Source organism: Glossina fuscipes, unplaced genomic scaffold (assembly GCF_014805625.2).
Source record: "Glossina fuscipes isolate IAEA_lab_2018 unplaced genomic scaffold, Yale_Gfus_2 303, whole genome shotgun sequence".
In the NCBI taxonomy this organism is placed as follows: Eukaryota; Metazoa; Arthropoda; class Insecta; order Diptera; family Glossinidae; genus Glossina; species Glossina fuscipes.
Genome location: NW_023998646.1, coordinates 937,007 through 962,072, shown reverse-complemented (window position 1 = coordinate 962,072; position 25,066 = coordinate 937,007). Strand labels below are relative to the sequence as shown.

At 34.1% G+C, this 25,066-nt stretch overlaps 2 protein-coding genes across 7 annotated transcripts; one reads left to right on the top strand and one right to left on the bottom strand.

Moving 5' to 3' along the window:
- The first annotated feature begins 250 nt into the window (after positions 1 to 250).
- Positions 251 to 10,381, top strand: LOC119642985 (stress-activated protein kinase JNK). Of its 4 annotated transcripts, none has more exons than XM_038042323.1 (7): positions 251 to 540; positions 2,251 to 2,409; positions 5,249 to 5,378; positions 5,452 to 5,649; positions 7,131 to 7,395; positions 7,461 to 7,744; positions 10,148 to 10,381. In XM_038042323.1, exons 2-7 carry the CDS (start codon positions 2,297 to 2,299, stop codon positions 10,286 to 10,288), a joined length of 1,131 nt encoding a protein of 376 aa, XP_037898251.1. In that variant the 5' UTR covers positions 251 to 540; positions 2,251 to 2,296; the 3' UTR covers positions 10,289 to 10,381. The 4 variants fall into 4 exon arrangements, with proteins under 4 accessions (XP_037898251.1, XP_037898250.1, XP_037898253.1 ...); XM_038042322.1 differs by having other exon boundaries at positions 252 to 554; XM_038042325.1 differs by lacking the exon at positions 10,148 to 10,381 and adding an exon at positions 7,814 to 9,475 and having other exon boundaries at positions 253 to 554.
- A 2,179-nt stretch (positions 10,382 to 12,560) lies between these two features.
- LOC119642987 (probable dolichyl pyrophosphate Man9GlcNAc2 alpha-1,3-glucosyltransferase) lies at positions 12,561 to 19,494 on the bottom strand. Of its 3 annotated transcripts, none has more exons than XM_038042329.1 (6): positions 19,409 to 19,494; positions 18,552 to 18,696; positions 16,053 to 16,692; positions 14,967 to 15,164; positions 13,904 to 14,063; positions 12,561 to 13,019 (listed from the first exon to the last, which is right to left on the bottom strand). In XM_038042329.1, the coding sequence occupies exons 1-6, from the start codon at positions 19,409 to 19,411 to the stop codon at positions 12,576 to 12,578; spliced, it is 1,590 nt and encodes a 529-aa protein (XP_037898257.1). In that variant the 5' UTR covers positions 19,412 to 19,494; the 3' UTR covers positions 12,561 to 12,575. The 3 variants fall into 3 exon arrangements, with proteins under 3 accessions (XP_037898257.1, XP_037898256.1, XP_037898255.1); XM_038042328.1 differs by lacking the exon at positions 19,409 to 19,494 and adding an exon at positions 19,284 to 19,388; XM_038042327.1 differs by lacking the exon at positions 19,409 to 19,494 and adding an exon at positions 18,780 to 19,234.
- Between the last annotated feature and the right edge of the window lie 5,572 nt (positions 19,495 to 25,066).

The following is a 25,066-nucleotide window of genomic DNA, read 5'->3' as shown; positions in this document are numbered from 1 at the left end:
AGAATGATCCTGAATTGATCGGTGTAATAATAGGTGTGTCTATATTAAGCGCTTCTGAGTATTACATAAGTCCGCACAAACTTAATATACCATGTGCTAGGAAAATGTTGAAATTAGTTTCCAATGATGGGAACCCGGAGAACATTTGTTTTATGAAAAAAGGCAAGATTTCGTTATATACCTTGGTATTGTTTTACATTGCCACCTTGCGTGTATTTTCATTTCTTTCTATTTTTTAACTAATATGGCTACGGGGTAATCGCGTTTTCCAACAATAGAGACAAAATAAAACGATTTTTAGTATATGAATAGTATAAAATCCGAGAAAAGTAATAGAGACACATTAAGAAAATAAAATTTTTATGAATAATATAAAATATAAAATTCGAGAAAAGTACTAAAAATTTAATCATGACGTTTTTATTTAAAATTTTCGGTGCTGCCATTTATTTGTGAAAGCATGTTTTAATAATAAAACATATTCTTGCTTAATCGACTTCTGACGTCGTATGTTTTATTTCTCTATCGATTTTTTGTAAGGTGCATATATGAATGTATGTATGTGATAATATTTTAGGCAACACAATCGTAAACCAAAAATTATATTGCAGCATATATATGAATAAGCATTTCGATTTGACACTCAAGAATATACAACACAAAAAATATCATGTGTGAAATTTCTGAAGTTAATTTTTATGTAAGAGTCAATGCGCTTCAATGCGCCAGTGTTCAATATGGTTTATATATATGCACGTATGTGTGTTTTTTCCTGTACGACAATACAGTCGGCATTATTTTTTTTGATCATACATTTAATTTTTTCTTTAGGATAACGCGTTACCTAAGTGTATTGATTTTTGATATAGTTTCTGTTTGTATAAACATTCATCCAAAACAAAGTGGGATTTTTCTTTGCGAAAAAAATTTTGTGTAAATACACATATTCACTAATAAATAAATTTGTCTACCTAAATATTGCCGGAATTCTAGAAAACAATAGATTTAAATATAATTTTATCCACAGCACAAGTGGATAAATTGTAGGAATTATGAACGTAACCGATGTAAGTGCATAAATTTAAACTGTGCTTATATAGACGCGTTCAATTATCCAAAATTTTTGGAGCTTATATGAATGGCAACTAAGCAATTTGCAAGAAATGCTTTTTGTATGTCAAAAGAACGATTTATAAATTTAATAGCTAGAGTTGAATAATAATTCTCAAACAACAGACTTAGGGCACTCATATTTTTGAAACTTGCTTAAAGCATTCATAAATTTTTGTGTGTTTAGTCTGATTTTTGATAAACATGAAAAGGAGAGTCGGTTCGCGAAACTATGTGAACACTTCTCGAAATTATTTGGTGCGTTAGGGTTTACTTTCGATTCGATTTCAGACATTAAAAAAGTGCAGCATAATTTATGGGAGTATTGACTTTCGGACATTATGGTGATTCCAGGATTAATTTTTAAAAAGTAGATTCGCCCTTAAATTATAAGGTGTCATTTGTCAAATTAGTACGACTGTTTTAAGTTGTGTAATTCCTTTAAAAGTTAAGAAGCTTAATTTGCTGTATTTGTCCTGCTTAACATTGCAGATGGAAAGATTTGTACCATAGTTTTCTAAAATGAAATGGTCAATTTAAAAGTTATTAAGACAATCTTATTGTGTACGTTTTTATATGTTGTAACGAAGATTAAAGTCGTATTCAGTTTATTAAGACGCTTGAAGCGTCGATTAGAAAGAGGCTACAATGTCTAAAAAAACCAAAGATATTCTTGATCAATATGGAAACTTCACTCGAACTATGCGTGCCTGCTCGTCAGTATGAACGTATTGGTAGATATTCTCCTGGCCACTAAAATTAAGACAACATCTTTAAATTTAGCTAAAATATTGGTAGTTTTTGCGCGTAGACTAATATTGAAAATGGTAAAAGGACACAACCACAGTAGTTGACTTTCTGGGCGTCGCAGCAGACGCAATAATAAAATTTTCATGCATAATTTATAAATGATCCCACAGTAATTGTACAAAAGAAGAAGGCAGCCGATACAGTAAAGTAACAAAGAGTTATTTTATTAATTTATTTTTACCTTTTTTTTTGGGAAGTAAAGCTTGCAGGTGTAAAATCCGAATTCCATTTGATACTTGTTTCTAATTGTTACTAATTATGTATGAAACTGTGCTTTTCTTATACACAAATATCTAAATTTATAATTTTATTATTATTTCAATCTTCCAGGCAAACAATGACAACAAAAATTTCTACATATAATTAAACCGCAACAATGAGTTCGAGACATAGTCTGTACACGGTTGAAGTAGGTGATACTAATTTCACAATTCTAAGTCGGTATCAAAATTTACGCCCTATTGGTTCAGGCGCCCAAGGAATAGTTTGGTAAGTAACCAAGAAAATTCTGTTTTAATACAGCAATAAGTGTTCATTCTCTCTGCAGACGGTTAAAGAATCATAGTTAGTTTCTCCTTCGTCATCTAAGATGTAATATACATAAATTTAGAATCGTAAGGATGATTGTTAATGGTGCAGTTTCTTCAAAATTAGCTTTTAAGCTAAGTTTTTCGAATATGTAAATAGTACAAATAGTTTCACTTACATTTGAAAGCCGATTTTCATGGCTAGAAGGACCGGATCTGCATAAGTCTTCTTTTATTTCGTTATTAATCGTATTTCGAAGATAATCTATATCCAAACGCAATCGTTTCGAAAAAGGAAAATATAATGTTTTCTAATTTATGAAATTTACATCATGCTTTCATTGAAAACTAAACCTTACTCAATAATTAAACAGAATTAAAAGTTCTGGTTTTAGAACAACTTAACTTGCTAGTGCTCAATGTTTTTTTTTTAGTTTAAGAATTCAATTCATTAGTCTAAAATTAAAATAATAATAATAATAGAACAACTTAACGGCTATCATTTCCATATCTCGCTTATCATCTGGTCAGTGGTAGTAATATCTGGTCAATCCAGGGCATAGCATATTTCAGTTCACTGCTGCCAACAGTTTTTAGGGGATTGCAAAAGGTCTTGTTCTGAATAAATAAGAAAATTATATTCGGAGGTGACCGAATCTTTTATACCTACCAACGCGAATCTAAAAAAGAGGACAGAAATTTAATTTTCATACTGTATAATATTGGGTGGCTTTTAGAATAAACGTGAAAATTTATATAGTGTATGTGTTATACTTTATGAGTGACAAGCAAAAAATTCGGAAAGCAAAGGTGTTCACAATTTTTGTCGCATAATCGTGTGAGAAGTATAGGTCGTTTTCAAATTCTTTTGCAAATTTGTAGGCGATATATTTATTTTTGCGACTGTGCACTGTCGTGATATACATATTTGGGCAAACGAACAGACGGGCTTAGTTGCATTTCGAATTTGAAAGTACTTAGCAATTTCTATACTTTGCGGAGTTTTTGACGCTTGTTTCTATATGGCTTGAAGGTATTGAAAAAAATTAAATATCAGTAAACTATAACATTAGACAGGCATGGTTAATTTTCCCCTTTTTTGTGTGGTTAATATGGAACCGTCTACAAACAATAGACGGAAATTTTTATAGTTTCATCTGTCGTAGGTTGCCCATCCATATTCACCGCTAAAGGACGAAGGTGTATTCATTTTGTCGAAGCTCAGAATGAGGCTCAAAGACAAAGTATATAAATTCTTTATCAGCATCAAATTCTGAATCGACTTAATGTAACTCAATCTAATGTTTATTGTAAACGGTCTCCTGGCTACAAAGTTGAAGCTATCGACTTCAAATTTGGCAGAAGCACGGGAAGTTCCTGCGCGCAGGTTGGTATTGCAAATGGATCAAATCGGTCGAAAGACACGTCTACAGTACCACGTAAATTCAGAATACCTGTTTACAAAACGAATAAAAAATTAGTTTTTGCTCATTGGTCACAAACTGTAGCAGATAAATCTACACCTAGACGATGCTCTAGTACATGTACAAAAGGACGAAAAATTGACCACGCATACCCAATATTATAATGAATCAAAATAACTTTTTTTTGGCATTTTTGTAACGCGCAGAAGCAAGCTTGAAAAATCTCATAAAGTACATAAATTCTAGTTTCACATTCTAAATATACATAAAAATGTTCGTCCGTCTATCTGGCTATCTGTCCAAACGTGTAGTATCGGCTGTAAACATTCTTCCGTTCGCAAAAATAAAGACATCGCCTGAAAATTTGCAAAAAAATTTGAAAATGACTCAAACCGACAAAGAATATGTCTACAATGTCCCCACTCCTATACAACAAGAACTGTGAATATCTTCGCTTTCCGCTTTTGTTGCTTCTTACTTGTAAAGTACATGGCATGCATCTTATAAACTTTCACTTTTATTCTGAAAATGCAAAAAATTATCGCGTCCACCCGATATCAAAAAGTATGAAAATTCAACTTTTTCTTTTTTTAGTCCTTTTCGGGATAACGGTGATCCATGTAAAACGTTGGGTCACGTCCAACTACATTTTTCATACTTGTTTGACGTTTCAACCGCTTTTCTTGTAATGCTCCTTTCAGTTTGAATAATTGTTGTTGTTATAAGTTGCTTTGGCTGTTGGTAAGTTATAATCCAGTGTACATTGCTGATGCCCCTAAGTAGTGGAGTCATGGGTATTTGAGGTTAACGTTGACGTTAAGTTTCGCTTAGCCTGCATCTCACAGTTTTTCGCACCTGTCACAATTCTATAGCCCTCATTCCTTGAATAAGCCGAAAAGTATTCCCTCCACTTATTTGGCGATTTCTTGCTTGAGAATTCGATTTATTCAAAACTCCAAAAAAGATATGTTACACATTTTCAACAAAATAAGATGCACTGAGAACTTGTATCTAACTACTGTGCTGCAACATGAAAGTTATGGTGCCAATAGTCCCATGCGATTTAATAATAGTAATAAGCTTTTACTTGAAGTTGTTATTCTAAAGGAAGTTGTTTTTGATTTTTCGCAATGATCATTCAATTATCGGCTTTAAAAAAATCTTGCTAGGAATGATGATGAAAAATAGTGCAAAATCAATAGTTAGGGACGGAATTGTTTTGAAGAATGTATGTATGTAATATTTCTTTTAAATTTGGTTTTTGATTAAGCAGTTTTCATTATTTATTGTCAAATCTGCCGCCTTCAATGTTCAACCATACAGTTGTTGCACGTGAATATCATTGCATCAATTAATAAATTTGTTTTTCTTTTTCAGCGCTGCATATGATACAGTTACTGAACAGAATGTAGCAATTAAAAAGTTATCTCGACCATTCCAGAATGTCACGCACGCTAAGAGAGCCTATAGAGAATTTAAGTTAATGAAGCTAGTAAATCATAAAAATGTAAGTTCATGTAGTTACTAATGTTATATTTCTTTTATAAATTTTTATGTTATACTAAGGACTTTGATTGTAGATTATTGGGTTACTTAATGCATTTACTCCGCAACGCAACCTCGAAGAATTTCAAGATGTTTATCTAGTAATGGAACTTATGGATGCCAATCTATGTCAAGTTATACAAATGGATCTCGATCATGATAGAATGTCGTATTTGCTTTATCAAATGTTATGTGGCATTAAACACCTTCACTCTGCTGGTATTGCTCACAGGGTATGTAAAAAATATAAAACTAAATTTTTATCGTTCCTTGCTAAAATATCTTCATGAAGGTAGAATTTTCGAAGTAAAAAACAAAAACAATGGATGTTTACTAGGACACAAATCATAACTTTTCCTAGTTATTATCATGTGTAAAAAAGGTTTGTTGTTATGTTATGTTAGAAAAAGAAACTAATTTTGTTATAACTATAAACGCGAGAAAATTTCTTTTACGTAAAGTTTGGATTGAAAGTCCTTACATATTTCGTTTTGTTTTTGATAGTGCAATTTTTTCTCCAGAAACTTTATTTTTCGGTGGCTGTTGTGGGTGCACGTTTATGGCCTAAAACAAAGGCAATCATTGCAAATAGTGGTGCAAATGTGTCGCCAATTACTAATCGAAAAGAGTATAGTTTTTTTCTCATGTTATTTTTACTCATTATAAAGTAGTTTCATAAGAAGTAAGTATCAGCAATGTTACAATAATTGTTCCTGGGTAGATTCGTTGCAGTTATATTATCGCAAGTTCATTTGAGTAAAATTATTGGGGTGCGAAAACAATTTACTTTGATCGATAGATACGTGTTACTGCCATCACAACTTTATTGCAGTTTGTGATAGGAGTTACAGCTTCCTTTTTGTTGAGTCAACTATTTTGAAGGCCCTATTCTTTAATTATTCTGTTTGTATCCTATTTTACCTACTAAAAACGCAAAACGTTAAAATAGAGCATTTTATGAACAGAATGCAGAAATTAGGCAAAATATCACGCAATGTCATCATATAAACGCAAGTAAACAAATTGTAGTGGGCTTCCGTTCTCTATGAAATACCCTTCACCATCGCGTTTAATACAGCTATTCATATAATTTTCAAAATAGTACAGTACATGGAAATGGTCTTTTCGATGCGTCCGGGCCAGACCACGTCAGCGTACTAAATTTTATCAAAACATTTAAAAAAATGCGATCTGTAGGTTGAAGACAAAAATACATGGAAAGCTATCAGAAAAAGTTAGATTGGTTCAACAAGTGATTCTAAATCTGTCTGCATAATAAAAAATGGGTCTATCTCAAGTCGTTTTGAGTGTCGTGTACTTGAACACAAATTTAATGTACCTTTTGGTTTTGAGCATTTGCACCGCTAGTGGTGCAGAATATAAAAACTAATACAAAAATAAAATTCTCTCTGAAAAGATTTGGCGTTTTGTAATTGATTTCTATTACCGAGTTGATCAGTATTTTTTAAGCGGGAGAGTTTTAAATAACTAAACTTAACCTACCGGTGCCAGATTTTTCACGAAAGATTACTAAAATTTGAGAAATTTCTAGGCTTTTTAAGCTTTATTAGCATTCCATATTGATCTTGAAATTTCAAGTACTTATTTTATTCCTCTAATCATTCCATCAATAATGTTCCTAAAAGCAGATCAATTTCATGGTTTGGTTCTTAAGTTTGGGATATTTGAGTAATATAATCCTCTCCTTTTAAAGGATTTAAAGCCGTCGAATATTGTTGTAAAAGCCGATTGTACATTAAAAATACTCGACTTTGGACTAGCTCGGACAGCTGGTACCACTTTTATGATGACGCCTTACGTTGTAACCCGGTATTATCGTGCTCCAGAAGTAATTTTAGGAATGGGTTATAAAGAAAATGTTGACATATGGTCCGTAGGGTGCATAATGGGAGAGATGATACGTGGTGGTGTATTGTTTCCCGGAACTGATCATATTGATCAGTGGAATAAAATAATAGGTAAACACTACTGCGGCGAATTATCACAAAAATTTGTTTATTCCCATTTTTTGTTTCTTTTATAGAACAACTTGGAACTCCATCAGCATCGTTTATGCAGCGATTACAACCAACTGTCAGAAATTATGTGGAGAATAGACCTCGTTATTCCGGATATTCATTTGACAGGTTATTTCCTGATGTTTTATTTCCAAGCGATAATAACGAGCAAAGCCGAAGAAAAGCAGCAGAAGCCAGAGATCTTTTAAGTAAAATGTTAGTTATCGATCCAGAACAACGTATATCGGTTGAGCAGGCTCTTTTACATAGCTACATACACGTCTGGTATGACAATGAGGAGGTCAACGCTGTAAGTACATGGGTGTAAATATTTAATCTAAACGAGATTGGCATCATTGTATATATTCTTACCATGAAGCTCTCATAACATCCTGACTAAAAAACATTCGACATTTTTGGCCGAGCACGTCAACAAATACCTACTGAAACTGGTTCGGATCGCACCTTTTTTAAGACTACATCCCTTATGAAGCTTTATGTTTTAAAAATGTACTTTTAGTTCGCATGAATAGCCGATTAAGTAAGAATCGTGACTACCAGGTCAGTGCCCACGTGTTCAAATCTCAAGTGCGATAGATTTTTACTTTGGTCGTAGCTGTAGTGAGTGCTCAATCGGTAAATGCATAACACTTATCGATTGGGCATACGGCTGTTTGGCTGCGGTCATTACCTTTATATCTTTTCCTCACTTTGTTCTGACCGTCATGGAAAATACATATTTTATACTTTTATTAGTAAAAATCGGTGCGACTCTTTTCAAATCGGCATACTAAGTACAAGCGAAAAATCTGAACTCAGCGCAACTGTTATCAATGTATTCATTTTGCAAAACGTAGGAGGAATCCTCAGAGGCCAAGTAATATTATATTTAATATGTACATATACCAGCATAATATGTACATGATCAGCATCCAATTCCGAATGGGCTTAAGTATGTCCGTCTGTTGAACGACCGTGTCGCAAAGCTGAAGTAATCGCCTTCAAATTTACAAAAGTATTGGAAGTCCTCGCGCCCAGGTTCGTATTGAAAATGGTCTAAATCGGTCACTGCTTTTTAGCTTATTACTCATAACTTACAATAGACACGCCATGAAAATGTCCACGGGTATCTTACGAAAATAAAAAAGTCAGCTACTCCCACGCAATATTGTAGAGTAAGGAAATTTAGTCTTTTGTTTTTTTTTTAGGTTTTTTTTTTTAATATAAAAGATGTAAAAATAAGAAATTCCTTCACGGCCGAATATGATTTCTTTAGTCGTTCGGCATTAAATGGTTTTGAAAAAAAACAAATTTTCGATATATTGTGACACTGCATGGTAGAACTTGGAAAGCTTTTGTCAAATTTGCATCCCATACCTTGGCGATCAAGCAAACGTTTACCACAGACATTATCCAGACGCATGTGTGCAAAATTTGATGCAGAACTTGCGTCTGGATCTGCAAACGTTTTAACGTTTGGTACTCTTTCTTCCTTTAATGATTGGTATACATTAGCACTAATAATGTTGGTAACAATAGTTGTTGAAAAAATTAAACATTTAGGCTGCAGGTTTCTCGGAATTTCTTCACAGAATCAAAAGTTATAGACGGAGATACGATGGAGGGAATGGATGGTAACCAGTTTTCAGTATTGAATTCTTGATCGATCAAGGAATGTCTGCGTCAAACTTACTTTTACGACTGTGGCAAGTCAACAAGTAAACGAGATCAATTGGACCAATTTTCTACGTGTTGAATTTACGCTTGAATTCCATATAAATGTTCACTTGTCCTAAAGATGTACGAGGCTTATAAATTGCCCCATTCGATCCATTGAATTTCGAATACCGCAATGCTACCACACTATTTTTGTCGCAATATTCTGAAAATTGTAAGCTTTTCCATATCATTAACTTTCTCAAATAGGCGTTATGTGCCCAGTGGCCGAAAAAGTTGTCCGATTCGATAGGATTCATCTTTGGATCAAAGCAAGTCAGTATCCCAAATTTCATCAAAATATATCTTCAAAATATCGAGCTAGAGATTGAACACAAGAATACTGTTATGAATATGCATGGAAATTTAGTCCTTAACATTGTCACACGTAAATGGGGTTATAGTAGTGGCGGGTTCTCAACCAGAGGTTCATGTCTTTTCACTTCTATTCATAGCAATAAGCATAGAAATTAAAAACAAACAAAATATGAAGCGGACAATTCATCAGCTTAAAAAAGTATCAACAATCTCTTGAGGAATTATTTTTCGGGGCTAATACAGCTATCCTCATGACTTGCAACAATATCAACTTTCTTTCAATTAAATTTTTTCCTTTTTATGTTTATTATTTCTTATTTTATTAATGGTTTTAAAACGTAGGGAATACTTATAAACATGGGCAGACAGGCAGACAAAGCTTAGGTCGATTCTCAATGATTCTGAATTTATCCATATAAGAAAAATGTGTTAATGTTGAGTTCTTCCGGCTGTTACATGCATTAGCAAAAATTTATTATGCCCCGCATTATAAGTCGTGTAGGATATAAAAATAATATAAAGTTGCATTGTCGTCCAAACGAATCTACGTAAATTGCTTTGGAATTGATAGAGAAAATGAGGAGTCAATTGTATAACATTGCGTTTTTGTTACAGATCCTGTCTGATTAGTTTTTTAAAATCTGTATGATGAAAAATAATCAAATTTTCATATTTTCAGCCGGCACCAGAACCGTATGATCATAGTGTTGATGAAAGAAATCACACTGTTGAGCAATGGAAAGAGTTAATATATGAAGAAGTTATGGACTACGAAGAGCATACATGTAACACAAATTCATCGGCAAACAATCCTCGGTAGAAACATTTTTTTCAGTGTAACGAATATGGCATACTAAAGCTTTTATGCAACTTTTAATGTATATAAAAATATAAGAACAATAAAGGCATTCTATATCAAAAATTATCTTTAAAACCGGCCATAAATTAGTCATTATTCGAAAAAATTTCGCATACTAAGAAAGCTGAGCATTACAAATAAACCCGCTGTTAACACGTAAGAAATTTATATCCGAGTTAATCCTTTATACCCACCACCAAATACCTCGAAAAGACTAGAAAAAAAAGGAAAAAATAAATTTCTATACTCTATGTTCTGTTGTGTCTGTTGTGCTTTATGAGCAATGGGCAAAAATTGCAGCAACCTTCAATTAAGGCTGCACCGACCGATGTGGACCATTTTTGTAGTTTAACCCCAATTTGAAGTCGATAGTTTAATTTTTGAGTGGATTCCGAAAATGACACTGGTCAAGGATATATATACTTAACAGATCACTGAAGCCTTCTTCTGGGCTTTACAAAGGTTCGGATCAAAAACTTCGGAAAGCCTTGATATTTAATGGGTAAGCAATGCCAATTTTCTTCATTTTTATATGAGTAATGTATGACCGCCCAAACAACGGTTATTTATGTCAAATTTCAACATCTGACTTGCAACAACATCTCAGCAAATTGTAGCTTTCATTTTCTTTAAGATCGCATTTTAAATGTATTTCTTGTTTTTCTTAAAATGCATTTGCCTGATAGTGACGGATGAACCTTCGCGCCTAGCCCCGGTGCATTTACAAAAACAAATTATAATTAATTTAAACCTATCGGGATCACCAATGGCGTGACGTCACATAAAAGTCCTTATCAAAGTAACTCATTTATGTTGAGTCGTAGAAATGCCTCATTTCGTTCTTTGTATCGCTGCCAGATTTCTCAACCACACTACAAAGAGATTGACTTTTCTTTTGATATTTTGACAGCAACTTGATATAGTAACTTGAGCGGTACTCGTCAAGAACGTTTTAGACTTGTTGACGTCGTTGTTGTTAAGTAAGAGGTTCTTAAATGAAAAGGTTCATATACAAGATTGCAGAATCTGCAGAGGATGTTGGACAGATTTTGGAGTCAGAAACTGTTGGGATACTTAGGAAGCAGGCGACCAAAATTTGACCATTGGTAGGTTAGACCGTAGAAAGATACAGTCATGAGCCAATTTATGGCTTTTAAAGCCGGACTGGAAATCGCTGGGAATATTTTGAGATTCTAGATGTCAAAGCTGCTGCTTTTGTTAAATTATATTTATGTTTTATGTAAATTAATGTCAGCCACCTCTGCCTAATGTTTTTACCGGCGCAAGGGGGATACGCATAGGATATTTCATGAAATAAATAGAAATATACGTTAGATATTCCATAAAACATAGATGTTTTATGATCAACGTAAGCTATCTATTTAAAATTGTTTGCTTTTCAAATGTCTCACTATTTTGGTGGAATGCTCACATTGCAACGATTACAACAAGAAAGTAAAATTTGTCGAGCGCACTCGCATATGATGGTTGATTGCTGTACATGAAAGTTGGCGTCACCAGTTCGCTATGGTAACGTACAACTTGCGTTAGAGATCGTGTGAAAGTCTGTGGGAACTCGCATACAATAGACAATAAACTAATGAAAAAGGTGTCAAATATTGATATGGAACGATATCCAAATAATTTTTGTTGCTTTTTCTAATATGAACAATCATTGAAGGGCTATCCCCTTATGTGTAATATGGCGACGGTCAGAAAGAAGTGAAAAAAAAACAAAGAGAGAAAGAAATAAGAAAGTGGTTGCCGGAGTGGACGGAACTCCCTATAACTACGACCAAAGAAAGTGCACAGCAATTGAGACTTGAACCCACGGAGCTCACTCTGTTGTCGCGGTTCTTACCTCTTCGATTATGCTTATGAAACGTTGGTTACCAAGATCTTACCAAATACTATCACGTTATGTTCACTATACAAAAATATTTATTAATGTCTAATTTTTTGTGTACGAAAATAGTATTTGTCTTTACAAAATTTTTTTTTTCTTTCAAATTTTTTTCTATGTATTTTCAGACAAAATAATATTACGTCTTTATTTTGCTTTTAAATGTGGTCTCTCGGTCTTGCTCTTCCTTGCCCTACCGCTGCAAATCTATTTTATGTTGATACAATAATTTAGGAAATTTTTGATTGATTATTTTATTTTCAAATTTCTCCAGAATCCTATTATCACTCACGCTAATTAATTTTAAGCTCTCTTCAATGGCAAAAGGACAATTTTTTAATAATATCATACTTTTTTATTTAGAATGATTTTAACAATATTCGGCCAATAATTAAATTGGTTTATATGGCCCATTATAAAGAAAATTAGAAAAAATCCACAGCATATCACAGAAATTATTACTGCCCACAGATGAGGTAGATGTGATGGTGGTGGTAGCCACACAGCTGCTAGAGATGCGATTAATATTAGAAAGTCCAAAACTTTGTTAAGTCTCTGTAAGCTATTGTTTGACATGTGCCTTTCGCTTTCTTGTTCAGCCAAGAAAGCGTTCAATATTGCATTGTATGCTACTACTAAAGAGAAGTACGCTATGGTAAGTCCATCTTTAATAATTAACGGCAAAATGCTTAGAATGGAAACTTTTAAAAAACAAGTAACTGCAAACGGCATAAATCCATAGAGACATATCGATGGCAAAGCTACTAAAAGAATAGACTTTTCATGTACCTGCAAATAAAAAAATGGAAAAAAAATTGATTAGACCGGTATGTGTTTGTTAAACCGAAAACTTATTTGCTTAAAGTTTTGCTTAGATTTTTTTTGCTATAACAGAATAATTAGCTTAATTAATTAAAACAAAGAATTTTTCAATGCTTTTACGAAATTTTCATATGAGCGAAATGCCTTCAAAAACGTATTTGAATGCTTTTATAATCTTAACTCCATGTCGTACTGGCAGTAAATTTTTCATTTTAAAGGCGACAATTTGTTATATGTGTCTCTCTCTCATCAATGACCGATTAAACTAAAATATGGAGCAAACAGCAGGATTTCGTAAGTTGTCCAAACACTATATACTACTATGATGCAGTGACCACTATTTTTGCATTAATATAATACATTTTTTAATTCTTATTGCTAGTAATGTATGTAAAAAGTGCATTAAAAGTGTATATCACCAAGCGAAAAATTCGTATATATAAACAAATGAATATAACATTAATTAAGAAATAGTTTAATTGCACTTTATCACTTATTTATATTCATTTTAATACAAAATAGAGATATATACAGAGATGTTTTCAGTTTGCATGGTACCGTAGGCGTGTCCTTGGACAGTTTCATTTTTTCGGCCAGGAGAATTTTTACACCAGACATTACACAAAGACGGTCAGACCGATGTGCTTAAATCGATTCAGAATTTTATACTGGTCAAGACTATATATATTGTGACTATATATATTGTGTGCGCTTTGCAGATGTTTTGAGAAAATGACTCGGTGATGAGTATAATACAAGTCCTCGCGTATTTGAAATCTACTATAGCGATATGTGAAGTTCCTCCTAAGGCAGATATAGGTTTTCTATTCTTATATATCCGTATAAATTACCTGGAATGAAAATAAGAAAAACGCAGTTGCAGTGTTTTGTAAGGTATAAAGGAACGTTTCCTTTTTTCCACAAGCAAACAAGTTCAAGTTTGTTGGTAAAGCTGCAGATAATGTTGTTACCAAACAAATTAACGCCATTTGCGTGTTGACAAATTTGTTTCTAAAATCAAAAATAAAAATCATTTCAAAGATATTAGAATATAAAACTTTATTGGGTTAGTAAGGGTTCTGCGATATCCATTATTTCAAAAATGTAAATTATTTAATAAATGCAGACCGGTTGATCTGATTATTGACAGACGCAAATGAATTGAGAACCTAGCGCATATTTCGAAATGAAACCATTATCAAACCAAAACAAGCAAACTTAATTGGTATATGCTAGGACGTCGTTAGTGGTAATCCAAAAATTTTCTTTTCCTCTATTTGGCAAATTGTTTAAGTATGTATAAGCGCCAATGTTTCCAACAAATCAAGAAGGCATGTTACATGTTTTATCTTTCGGATTAACAGAGTAAGTGCATTGTAATTGCTCTTGTGAGGATTTAGATCCTACAAAGAACTTCGGAGCGTGCCACTAGGTTTGACATTTGGAATAGAGAAATTATATGTAGGTTGTCATTATATATTATACATGCGCCTATAATTTCCTGGAATTACATTACTTTTACAGAATCTTTTATAAGGTGATATAATAATTTTATAAGTTTATATAGAAGTTTGCAATTATTATTATAACGTCTGTGTACTTAGATTGTGGGTTTAAAATTAGGAAGTTTATGAGTTTGTTTCGTTTATTACTTTAATTTCTTCTTATTCAAGAAAAAATTAAATGGTTTCGCAGTTAAGCGTTTTCTGAAAGTAAGTTGAGCGAGAAAGTCCGTTTCTTCGTAAAAATTTCTCTACTGTGTAAAAGTTTTAAGTCTTTCGGTCCTGTTTTCCTTTTGCTTCCGTTATGACAACTTATGCAACGGCTGAAAATCGCAGATTTTTCCTTAACTATGTAATTTGTTAGAGTATTTAATACTCAAAAAAGTTTTTATCTAAATTTATGAACACTCACTTAAATTTATAAATAACATTAAGTGAACACCAAATATTAGCTACTTTGTCTTCAAAAACTCCTCGGGATAAAGGGAACAGTCGACTTGCAGTAGAAATTAAAGAGTCCAAAGAAGTCAACCAAGGCAACCATAAGGCAAGGAATGTTAGCGTTACCACACAAGCAATTTTCAAAAATTTTATCAACTTTCTGCTGAAGCTGAAACGATATCAAAAATTATTTTATACGAATCATTATAATCTTAAAGGTGCTCATGAACCTTGTTATTTATACGAATTCATAGTTTCATAAAAAAGTTAGAAGTGTCCTGAAGTTGTCGCACTAGTAAAAGAATATGAGTTTGTCCTTGCTTCACACATACGACAAAAGGGGAAATAAGAAAGTATTATGTGCTGTTTTGTGGAGTTCGGCACTTCTTTTTTATCATAGATATGTTAACCGTGCTGTACTTTCGTGCATTATTTTAATTGAGGAAGAAGTTATCGCTGGCATCTCTTGAAATTTTTTTATGAAAATACAGAGTTAATTGAATTATAAAGTCTCGAGTCTTTTTTTAAAGATCCTGTTTCTTTAATGTTCTCAAAGTAAATAAGTGAATGTGTGTTTCCATTTTTTCTCGACCATGAACATCTCCAAAACTGAAGCTCGCAATGTTTTCTTATAACATGCTAAATAATAAATTTATCAACACCCCTCTACTAATGAAAAATAGCTATAGTTGTGCCTTACCCGCAAGTACTTGTTAACACGTAGAAAACAAAGTAATTGTGCTCTCGAAGTCTGAAGAAGAAGAAGCACTGAAATTTGCACAAATTTTTTAATATTCATTGAGATTCGTGACCCATATAAAATTGACTGGACGCAGTGTGTGAAGGTAAGTTACCGATGGCTTCTTATGAATGCTTTTATGCCTAAAATGCCGTTTCGCTATAATCAGCTAATGACATATTCAATCCAAATCAAGAAATGAATCGATTACGCAAGTCATTTGACAAATAGATGTGCGTCAAATGGAAATGACGATTTTGGCGTCACTCGTGATTAGTATTCAAATTTTCTATAAATTTATGCATTTTTGCTACTCACCAGTTTTCAACTAAACAACTTCGCAAAAGGTATGTAAAGAACGGGAAGGCATGATATAATTCCATTTGCTTATAATTTAAGGCCAAAGAGAAGGATAAAGCCGCTAAATTGTTGGAATCGGTTAATATGAAATACACAGCTAGCAGTAGTAAGCCGAGAGATATGTTGTTATATTGAAAGTGTCCATTATCTATCAATATTAAGCCCGGGTATGTAACAAACAAAACGCACAATTGGAGGAAAATGTTCTGTTTGAACACTTTGTCTATAAATGACGCCACTAAAATGCACGCTGGTAAATATATTAACGTATCAGCGGCTAAAACTGTTGAACGCATAAAGGTTTTATGTCTTTCTGATTCGAACCCGTGAGAAGTCTTCAAGTCGACGAAACTGGAGTTTATCTTCGAAGCGATGTACGCATTTACGTAACTATGATATGCTGTTAACGGCGGGTAATCAAGCCCCCAATATTCAAGATTGTTGTTGCTTGAATTTTTGTACCATCCTTTTGGGGAAAAGTTGTACGTTATTTCCTGCCAATGTCTTTGAGCTTCATAGTCGCCGTACATGGGAGGCTTGTTTGCTCCCGAATAAGAATGTAAGGAGACTGCTGCGCGGATAGCTATGCTGAAGCAAACTAATAGAAAAGTGTCCATATTAGCAGTGGCCAACTTCGTTTTCGTAAACATAATTCAAAATCGAAGGGATTAACAATTTTACGATGAAACAATTTCGCGCCCTCTTAACTTGCTCACCAATATTAATTGCGAATTAATAGTTGAGTAGTCAAGCAACATTGCACATTTGATTACGAAAAAATTCATAAACAAACAAAAAACATATGGTTGCTATTCTTGTCTCTATTTGGCGAAGTTGCCAAAGTTCCATGAAATTGAAAAGGAGTTTAAGTATTTAATTCTACATATTTCAAAGAAGGAAAACCAAGAAGAATGCAGACGCCGAACAGTGAGCCATATCCCTGTAAAGAAAATAAAATATTTCCCGTGTCGTTCTTCTCTTCTCTATTGAATGATTTGAAACAATCGCTTCTATGTTTACTATGAGGTCATTCCTAATTCAACATCTGCAAGCATGCGTCGAAACCTTTTAATATTATATCTCAATTAACGAGAAAACCTAGCTCATGTAGCGAATAATTTAGATGTTATCTATGTGCTTATAAGAATTTCGTGGACGAATTTTCAAAAATGGCGTTAAAACAGTACATCGTGCTGGTTAAACTTCAGTATATTTTCCCAATATTTTGCACGCTTGGAAGATTTAATCCATCTGTCACGCCGGATGTTAATTCATTGCCAACGACTACATTTAAACCTACTTTCATTAATTTTATTGGACTCATAGTTCACATTCGTTTTCAGAAACACGTCCTTCGTCGATATTAACCCCATCTAAACGTCGTTTAGGATTGGCCGCTGCCTCCTCACTTTCATCTAAAATATATATTTTATAGTGAGGGTTTAGTTCTTACATCATTCAAATAAGTTGATTTATGTCTTGCGAAATTTTTAGAAAATAAAGGTGGAAGAATGCTATATGAATTTCCGTAATCCTGAGCATTGAGAATGCACTAAAAATCAACTTTCATGTTTCAATGAAAGCTCTCCGTAGTAGTTTGAATGATTTACAAATGGAGGCTTGAATTTCCAAGACTAACCTCGTTAGTGACGAGCTTCTGACATTAATGTAGTTAATGGAAGAAAATCCAAGAATTACAACTAAGGAGATCGCTGAAAATTATTGACGGAAGGAGGTAATCAGAATTGGATGGTTGTAGAAATTTCTAATTGCACGTACACATATATACATGTATTTGCAATCGATATACAGGTTCAATTCAATTCACGTTCTTTTTTAATCATTACCGTCCATTGTTTGTCTGATTAAAAGAGAAGAGTTCATATGCCTTTTGTTTTTATTTTAGAACTTATGAAGTTTGCAAACATATTTTAGGGACGTTATATACATAAATAAATATCTTTCAAACTTTGGTTAGCTATTCGCTTCCGCCTGGTAAATGGTCACTTGACAAATTGCTAACCATAGCTATTGCATTTTGTTCGCTAATATACAGCATGCTTATAGTGAACGCTTGCGCCAAACCAATTAAAAATCCACATATGCTATCTAGAATGAAGTGTCGCTTCGCGAGGACACGAGAGAGGCAAACGCAAAAGCACCATGCCATTAAAGGCGCCCAAAATATAGGATACAACGGATATATCATTATAAAAAACACCATAATGAAAGCAGATCTTGACGCATGCCCAGATGGAAAGCTGAACTTATCTGGACCTATAGTTGATAACAAGTTTTTGGTGGATGAAGGCCGCCTTCTTCTAACTGCGGCCTTTATAAGCGCGGTGATCACTATGTCCAATATTAAACCAAATAATAAGTTAATTTGCATCTGATAAAGCGTTTTGTTGCTTGCAAACCAAATAAAAGCTGGCCATGCTGTCAACCATACTATACCGTCGCATGATAATTCCAGGGCTTTAGTGTGAGCTTTTATTGCTCTAAACGGTTCGTAGTTTAACAAAAATGTAACAAATTTTGTTGTAATGATTTCATCCTTCGCGAGCAAGAACTGTAGAAATTTGGATTTTGGGCGTTCCGTCTGAAATACGAGAAATATTAACATGTTAATATTTATTAATGAAATATTTCACATTAAATTATTCCGGCAAAATTTTCAAACACTTCTCTTTCATGTAAAAAAGCTTCCTTTTGTTCACAATCTTCCCGAGACATGTGTAATTAATAAATGCGGGCATTCTCCGATAACTTAAGATGTGTATTACAAAACCATTTAAACAAAAATTTTTGGATGTAAAGTGCATTGACATCAATGTGAAAATTTATAAATCGTTACTCTCAGATAGCTTCTTTGGAGTGGAGCCAAAAAATGTTTCGAAACTTTAGTCATTCAGTATGAAAAGTCAATTTTTATCCCTAGATGCTCTCAGTCGACCTAAACAGGAAATGGTGTTTGAAAGGCATTTCAAGACAAATAATAGCACAAGAAATAAATTTTAAACAACCGTTTTCTTCGTATATTCTATATGAACAAAATAATTATTAATGTTCTTCTGGTGGCCGTCAAAAATACTTTCCACACCATTGCTAAAAATTGTCGTCCATGTTTATAGACAAAGCCAAAAAAAACCTGCAATTATTTCGGTAAAAGAGTTTAACGTCACAAACCATAACTATTATGAACATTCCGCACGAAAGTTCCTTGTTTTCATAAATTTTTTAATTTTTATCAAGTTAGAATAATAATAGTGAGGAAAACGTAGAACTATAATTTTCTATAAAAAAAGATTTACCATTGCGAGATTAAAAACACTAAAATAGCCGGACGATAGCTGAGGAATTAGAGACAATAAAATTAACTAACCGATAATACCGATAACTCTAAATTGTTGAGAATTGAGAATTTTTTAAAAATATTGGATAATGTCTACATTAAAATTGATTGAAAATTAGACCTTACTAAAAGTGCTTTTACTATCGCATATCCACCGGGTTTTATGTGAAGGCAATTGTTTCGTCCAACAGCATTGCAAAGAGTGCTGCCTTATTATTTCACATTGCTGATGGAAGGCGGGTTTTACTAAAACGAACAATATCTTCCAATCAACTGAAAAATGTCGTGTTTAGAACTACTCAGAGAAAACAAGCAAGTAGAGTTTATAGGAAAGTTCGTTGAAGCTGGAAAAAATTTCTTAGCAAAGCACTATATTAAAAGTGTAAAACGAAAAATTCTTTTAATTCCATGGCAAAGGATTTGTTGTATTATGAAAACATCACTTTGAAATTAATAATAATGAAATAATATTCTACTCACAGCAGGCAAAACGTTTATAATGCATAGTAACAGTCAGACACAACAATCAGAGCAAGACAATAAATAAAAAAATTTTTGTAAATGAGTTGGTCAATGAAAAAAACGTCGATGCCTGTAAAGACAATGAAGTTTCGCTTATTGAAAATAATATATATGAATAATATATATATATATAATATATATAAACATTTATTTTTTTTTTTTTTCGGTATGTTGAATGGAGATGGACTAAGCCAATAGATTTGTGGCTTATAAGTCCAGATAATAAACTGTCGTAATTTTTGGTCACAATTATGTACAAAACGTAATAAAAAAAAGAGCGGCCGTAATAGCTGGAGCCAGCATGTTAAGTGTAATTGTGTATGTGTGTGTAATTGTGCTTGTTGAGTTCTTGAAAGTTAAACGGTGTTGCAAAGTTTGGCTGAAAACGAAAAGGAATACTATGGTAATAGAAGATGATTGAACGCAAAAACGAAAGAAAAAAAAGGAAAGAAGAGGAAAAAAAAAATTCTAAAAGGATAAATTAGCTTTTCTAGTAAAGCAAGTTAGTTCCCCGAGATGGCGTACATTTTTACTACAAAGAGATCGAGGAGACAGCGATATAACTTGAAGAAGCTAAAGGAATCTGAAGATTAGATGCTCAGTAGACTCAACAACATTGCAAACTTCACGAACATCACATGGTATAGCGCGAATCATTTTTAAATAAACTTTGTCATAAGTATGACCACTCATGAGTTTATAAAGAATTTTGATTTCCCAGGAATTGAAAGAAGATCCAGAAAAGGGTTTGAATTGAAATGTGGAATTTAATTTATAGAAAAGGCGATTGGATTTAACGCGCGCGATTTTTTAAAATTCGTCGTTTAGCTGTTGAAGGATGTGGTTGCGAATTGCCCGAATTAATTCATTGGGAATGCCGACCAACTCAATAAAAGTCGAGGAAAGTTCCTCTTCCAATTTAACTCGATGTACTATTTCAGATAGATGTTTCACGACCGAGAAGCCAGATACATTATGTCCGACGGACCCGTCGGTGGCATATATATCGTAGCCGTTGTTGTAATAAAAGAGGAGCTTTTCTTGGCACAACAACCTCATACAAGAGAAGTTGACTGTCAGAACTACACTTACAACCGGTACAGGACCAAATGAACCCCTAAGCCATCGCAAACATGCATAAGCCTGGCAACCGATAATAATTAACAATAATTCATTTTCGAATCGTAACGACTTTTTAAGGATAAAAGCTAGTTTAAGTACGACATAGGTAAATCGCGCGTATTAAGCAATGTTACTTTAATGGACTTTAAAGAGTTCGATAACGAGAATAAGTGGTAAACTTTATTTAGGTTCTTGCAAACGACTCTGAGCGGATTAAACAGCTCATAATTATATTTACACTGACTAAGCTTAACAAAGATAAAGTGCATAGAGAAGCGGTTAGGGACATTAAAGCTTATTTCACCAAGTAATGAAGGCGAGTCAATAGCACCATTTATTACCTACGTTTCTCAAGAGACGGTAGGGACAGCAGAAGCAACCTATTTCCATAGGGAGAAAGAGAGGCAAACGAATCCCAACCCAAATTTCTAAGGGCAAACAGCAAGAATTACTTTTGAACAGATTCAATTGAATCTACGTAGCACCTATATGAAGGAGACCACACAACAGAGGCATATTCGAGTGTGGGTCTAACCAAACACATGTACAGCCTTTTCGTAATGTAGGGATCATCAAGCCCTTTGGACCAACTTTTTATAAAACCAAGCGCGGACTTAGCTTTGCTTATAGAGAGCTCAATGTGCAAGTTAAAACGTAACCTTTGGGCAAATAGAACGCCTAAATCTGTGATCGAATCGACGTCCTCCAACTTATACGAACCTATGAAATACTGAGTAATGAATGACTTTCTTCTTGAGAAAGAAAGCTTCTTACATTTACTCAGATTTAGTTTCAGAAGATTCAAAGAGCACTATGCAACAAAATTATCCAAGTCACCTTGAAGCTGATGTGATTGCGATTCAACAGAGAAGGAAGAAAACAGTTTCACATCATCAGCATACATTAAGATTTGGCTGGAATTAACCACCGATGGGAGATCGTTAATGTATAAACTAAATAAAATGGGACCTAAGTGACTTCCTTGAGGTACGCCAGACGTAACGGGGAATTCATCCGAGGTGATGGAGTTAAACAAAACCCTGAAGGATCTATTGTGCAGATAAGAGCTTATCCATTTCACTAAGTAGGGTGGGAAACCAGAGGCTTGGAGTTTAAAGATAAGTAGTCTGTGGTTAACCATATCAAATGCTTTGCTTAAATCAGTGTAAATAACATCTGTGCGAGAGCCACTAGAAAAAGCCTTGAAAACATGACAGGTAAACTCTAACAAGTTGGTGACTGTAGATCGCCCTTTCCGAAAGCCGTGCTGGTGCGGAGAAATATACGAATTAATGGCAAAGGCCAAATGCTGAGTCACAATACGCTCGAACAACTTGGGCAAGACACTCAAGTTGGCTATGCCTCTGTAGTTCTCAACAAATTGGCTACTTCCACTCTTGAGGATAGGAATAAGGAAACTACTCTTCCAACATGAAGGGAAAACACCTCAATACAAGGACATGTTAAAAATCTTTGAGATCACACCACTCAACTCGACAGCGCAAGATTTAAGTACACATGATGGAATGCCATCAGATCCAGGCGCACAATTATATTTTAGAGAACTAAACTCTTTAAAAACGTCATCTTCCGAAATAACCAAGTTAGGTATTGAAACCGAGTTAGTTATAGGATATGGGTAGTTTGTTGATAAATCGAAATTAGCAATCGAAAAGTTTCGTCGGAAATACTCAGCAAACAGATTTGAGATTTCAAAATCATCTGAGGAATTAGAGCCATTAAAAGAAACATAAGAGTGATATGCGGATATTTTTCTTCTAGAGTTAACAAATTGAAAAAAGTATTTAGGATTAGCAAACAGAGAGATTTTAATGAACTGAAGATATCTGCAGTAATAATGGTGGTTGAGGGAATTAAATCTATGCCTCGCCACCGAGTAAGCGGAATAGTCGAGCGCAGAGCCACTTTTCGAATATTTTTTGAATAGCGAGTTTTTTCTATTCTTGTGATATTTAATTGTCTTATTAAACCACGGGGGACACCTGCACTGCTTGGTCGGAACAGATACAGAAATAGCCAGATTTAATGTATTGTAGAACGATGACAATAAGCTTTGAATACTACCGGGTGAGAAATCAAGCCGCAAATGCGAAAGACGATGTTTTAGCAATGCAATATTGATTTTATGAAAATCATAATAATTATTTGAAAAAGTTTGATTAGGCTCATTAAGGCAGTTCAACGAACCAACATTCATATGATGAAAGGAAATGCACATTGATGGATGATAAGGGTCCTGAGGTAAACTAAAAGATGGGCAACGATTTACGTTAATCTCAGGAAAGTTGGCAAAGCAGAGATCAATTAGGGGTACGATTATATTGAACCAAATTATGATCAAGCAATTCATTAAAGAACACAACAGCCATATCAGACGTTGAAGTAGAAATCAAACAGCCAGAATTATCACTGTTACACCAAGTGACTTGAGGCAAGTTGAAGTCACCGAATGCAACGATCAAATCGTCAAGTCTAGACCGCTTGGCCAGTTCACAAATGGGGGCAGCGTATTTCTTGTAAATGTAGATATCGGAATTTGGGGGAATATAGGAGCAGGTTACAAATAGCTGTTTATTAGGCATTATCGCACGAATGGCGATAAATTCAATGTCAGGAGAAGTGGGAAATTCTATTGAATTGAACGGGATTGACGCAGATACGGCAATTAATACACCACAACCAATGCGATTCACTCGATCCTTTCTAAAGACTTGGAAAGAGTTATGGAAAAGTTCCGACGAATGAAGATCGGGTTTTAGCCAAGTTTCGGTGAAGGCCAAACAGAAAAACTCCGTGCTCACTGAATTTAGAAAACTAGAACGAATTTTTGAGTTTAGGCTCCTAACATTTTGATAAATGAGAGGTAATGAGTCTGAAGAAACATTTAGTTTTTTGAAGGCCCCAAGACTATTGCTTTGGTATTACGGGGACGATCTCGAGGGATAAATTCTTTAATTAAGGATCCTACTGGCCACAAAGGTTTGTTTAACAACATATCGCTGTTTTCTGTCGGAACTAGTAATTTAAACGAGGAGATTGCCCTAGATTGCCCTTGATAGTCTTTATGAATACAGATATCAGTGAAATTGGTCTGAAGCTACTTAAATCATTTGAGTCTTTACCTGGCTTGGGAATGGGAACTATTTTGATGCAACGCAAATCAGAGGGTATAAAGTTGGTGGACCAGCAGTTGTTAATTGCATGCAAAAGAATGCTAAAGCTTCCTCCAGACAGTGCTCTGAGCATGTCATACTTGACACCATCACAACCTGCAGCAGTTGCTCTCTTTCTGGAATGTAAAACATACATTAGATCATGCAATGAAAAGGGTGTGTTACTGAGACTAATAAAAGGAATTGAAGGCATTGTAATCGGATTGACAACTGGAGTGTAGCTCTTGAGCAAATCTAAGTATTTTTTTATTATCACGGTCATTTTATACAGCACAACCGCTTAATTTTCGACTAGAATGTCGACGACCATTGATATAATTCCAGAAGGAACGTGGGTTGCCGTTACCACATAAATCTTTAATCGCGATGGCTCTATTTGTCCTTTTCGCCTTTCTAACTGCAGACCTCCATTCTTTCAGTGTTTTCATATATTCCATGTAGTTGGCTGGATTGGCATATTTACTCATTTTTTCCCTTGCGGCTTGGTATTTGCGAAAAAGTGTTGGCAGGGAAGAGTTCCACCAAGGTTTAGGTGTGAAGGACTCAATATCAGGAAAGTCGATTCTAGCAGACCTAATCACAGACCGAAAGGCACTTTGAATTGATGATAAATCGGAAGGAAGATCAGCTTTAAAAAGGCCGTCCATAAACAAGTTGCGTGAAATTAAGTTTTCTATTTTCTTAACGGAATTGTGGCAACTGTGGAATAAAATGGGAGAGAGCTGACTTTTGCCAATGAAAACGTTGGATGTGTCCCAGTTGAAAGACAAAATAGTTGA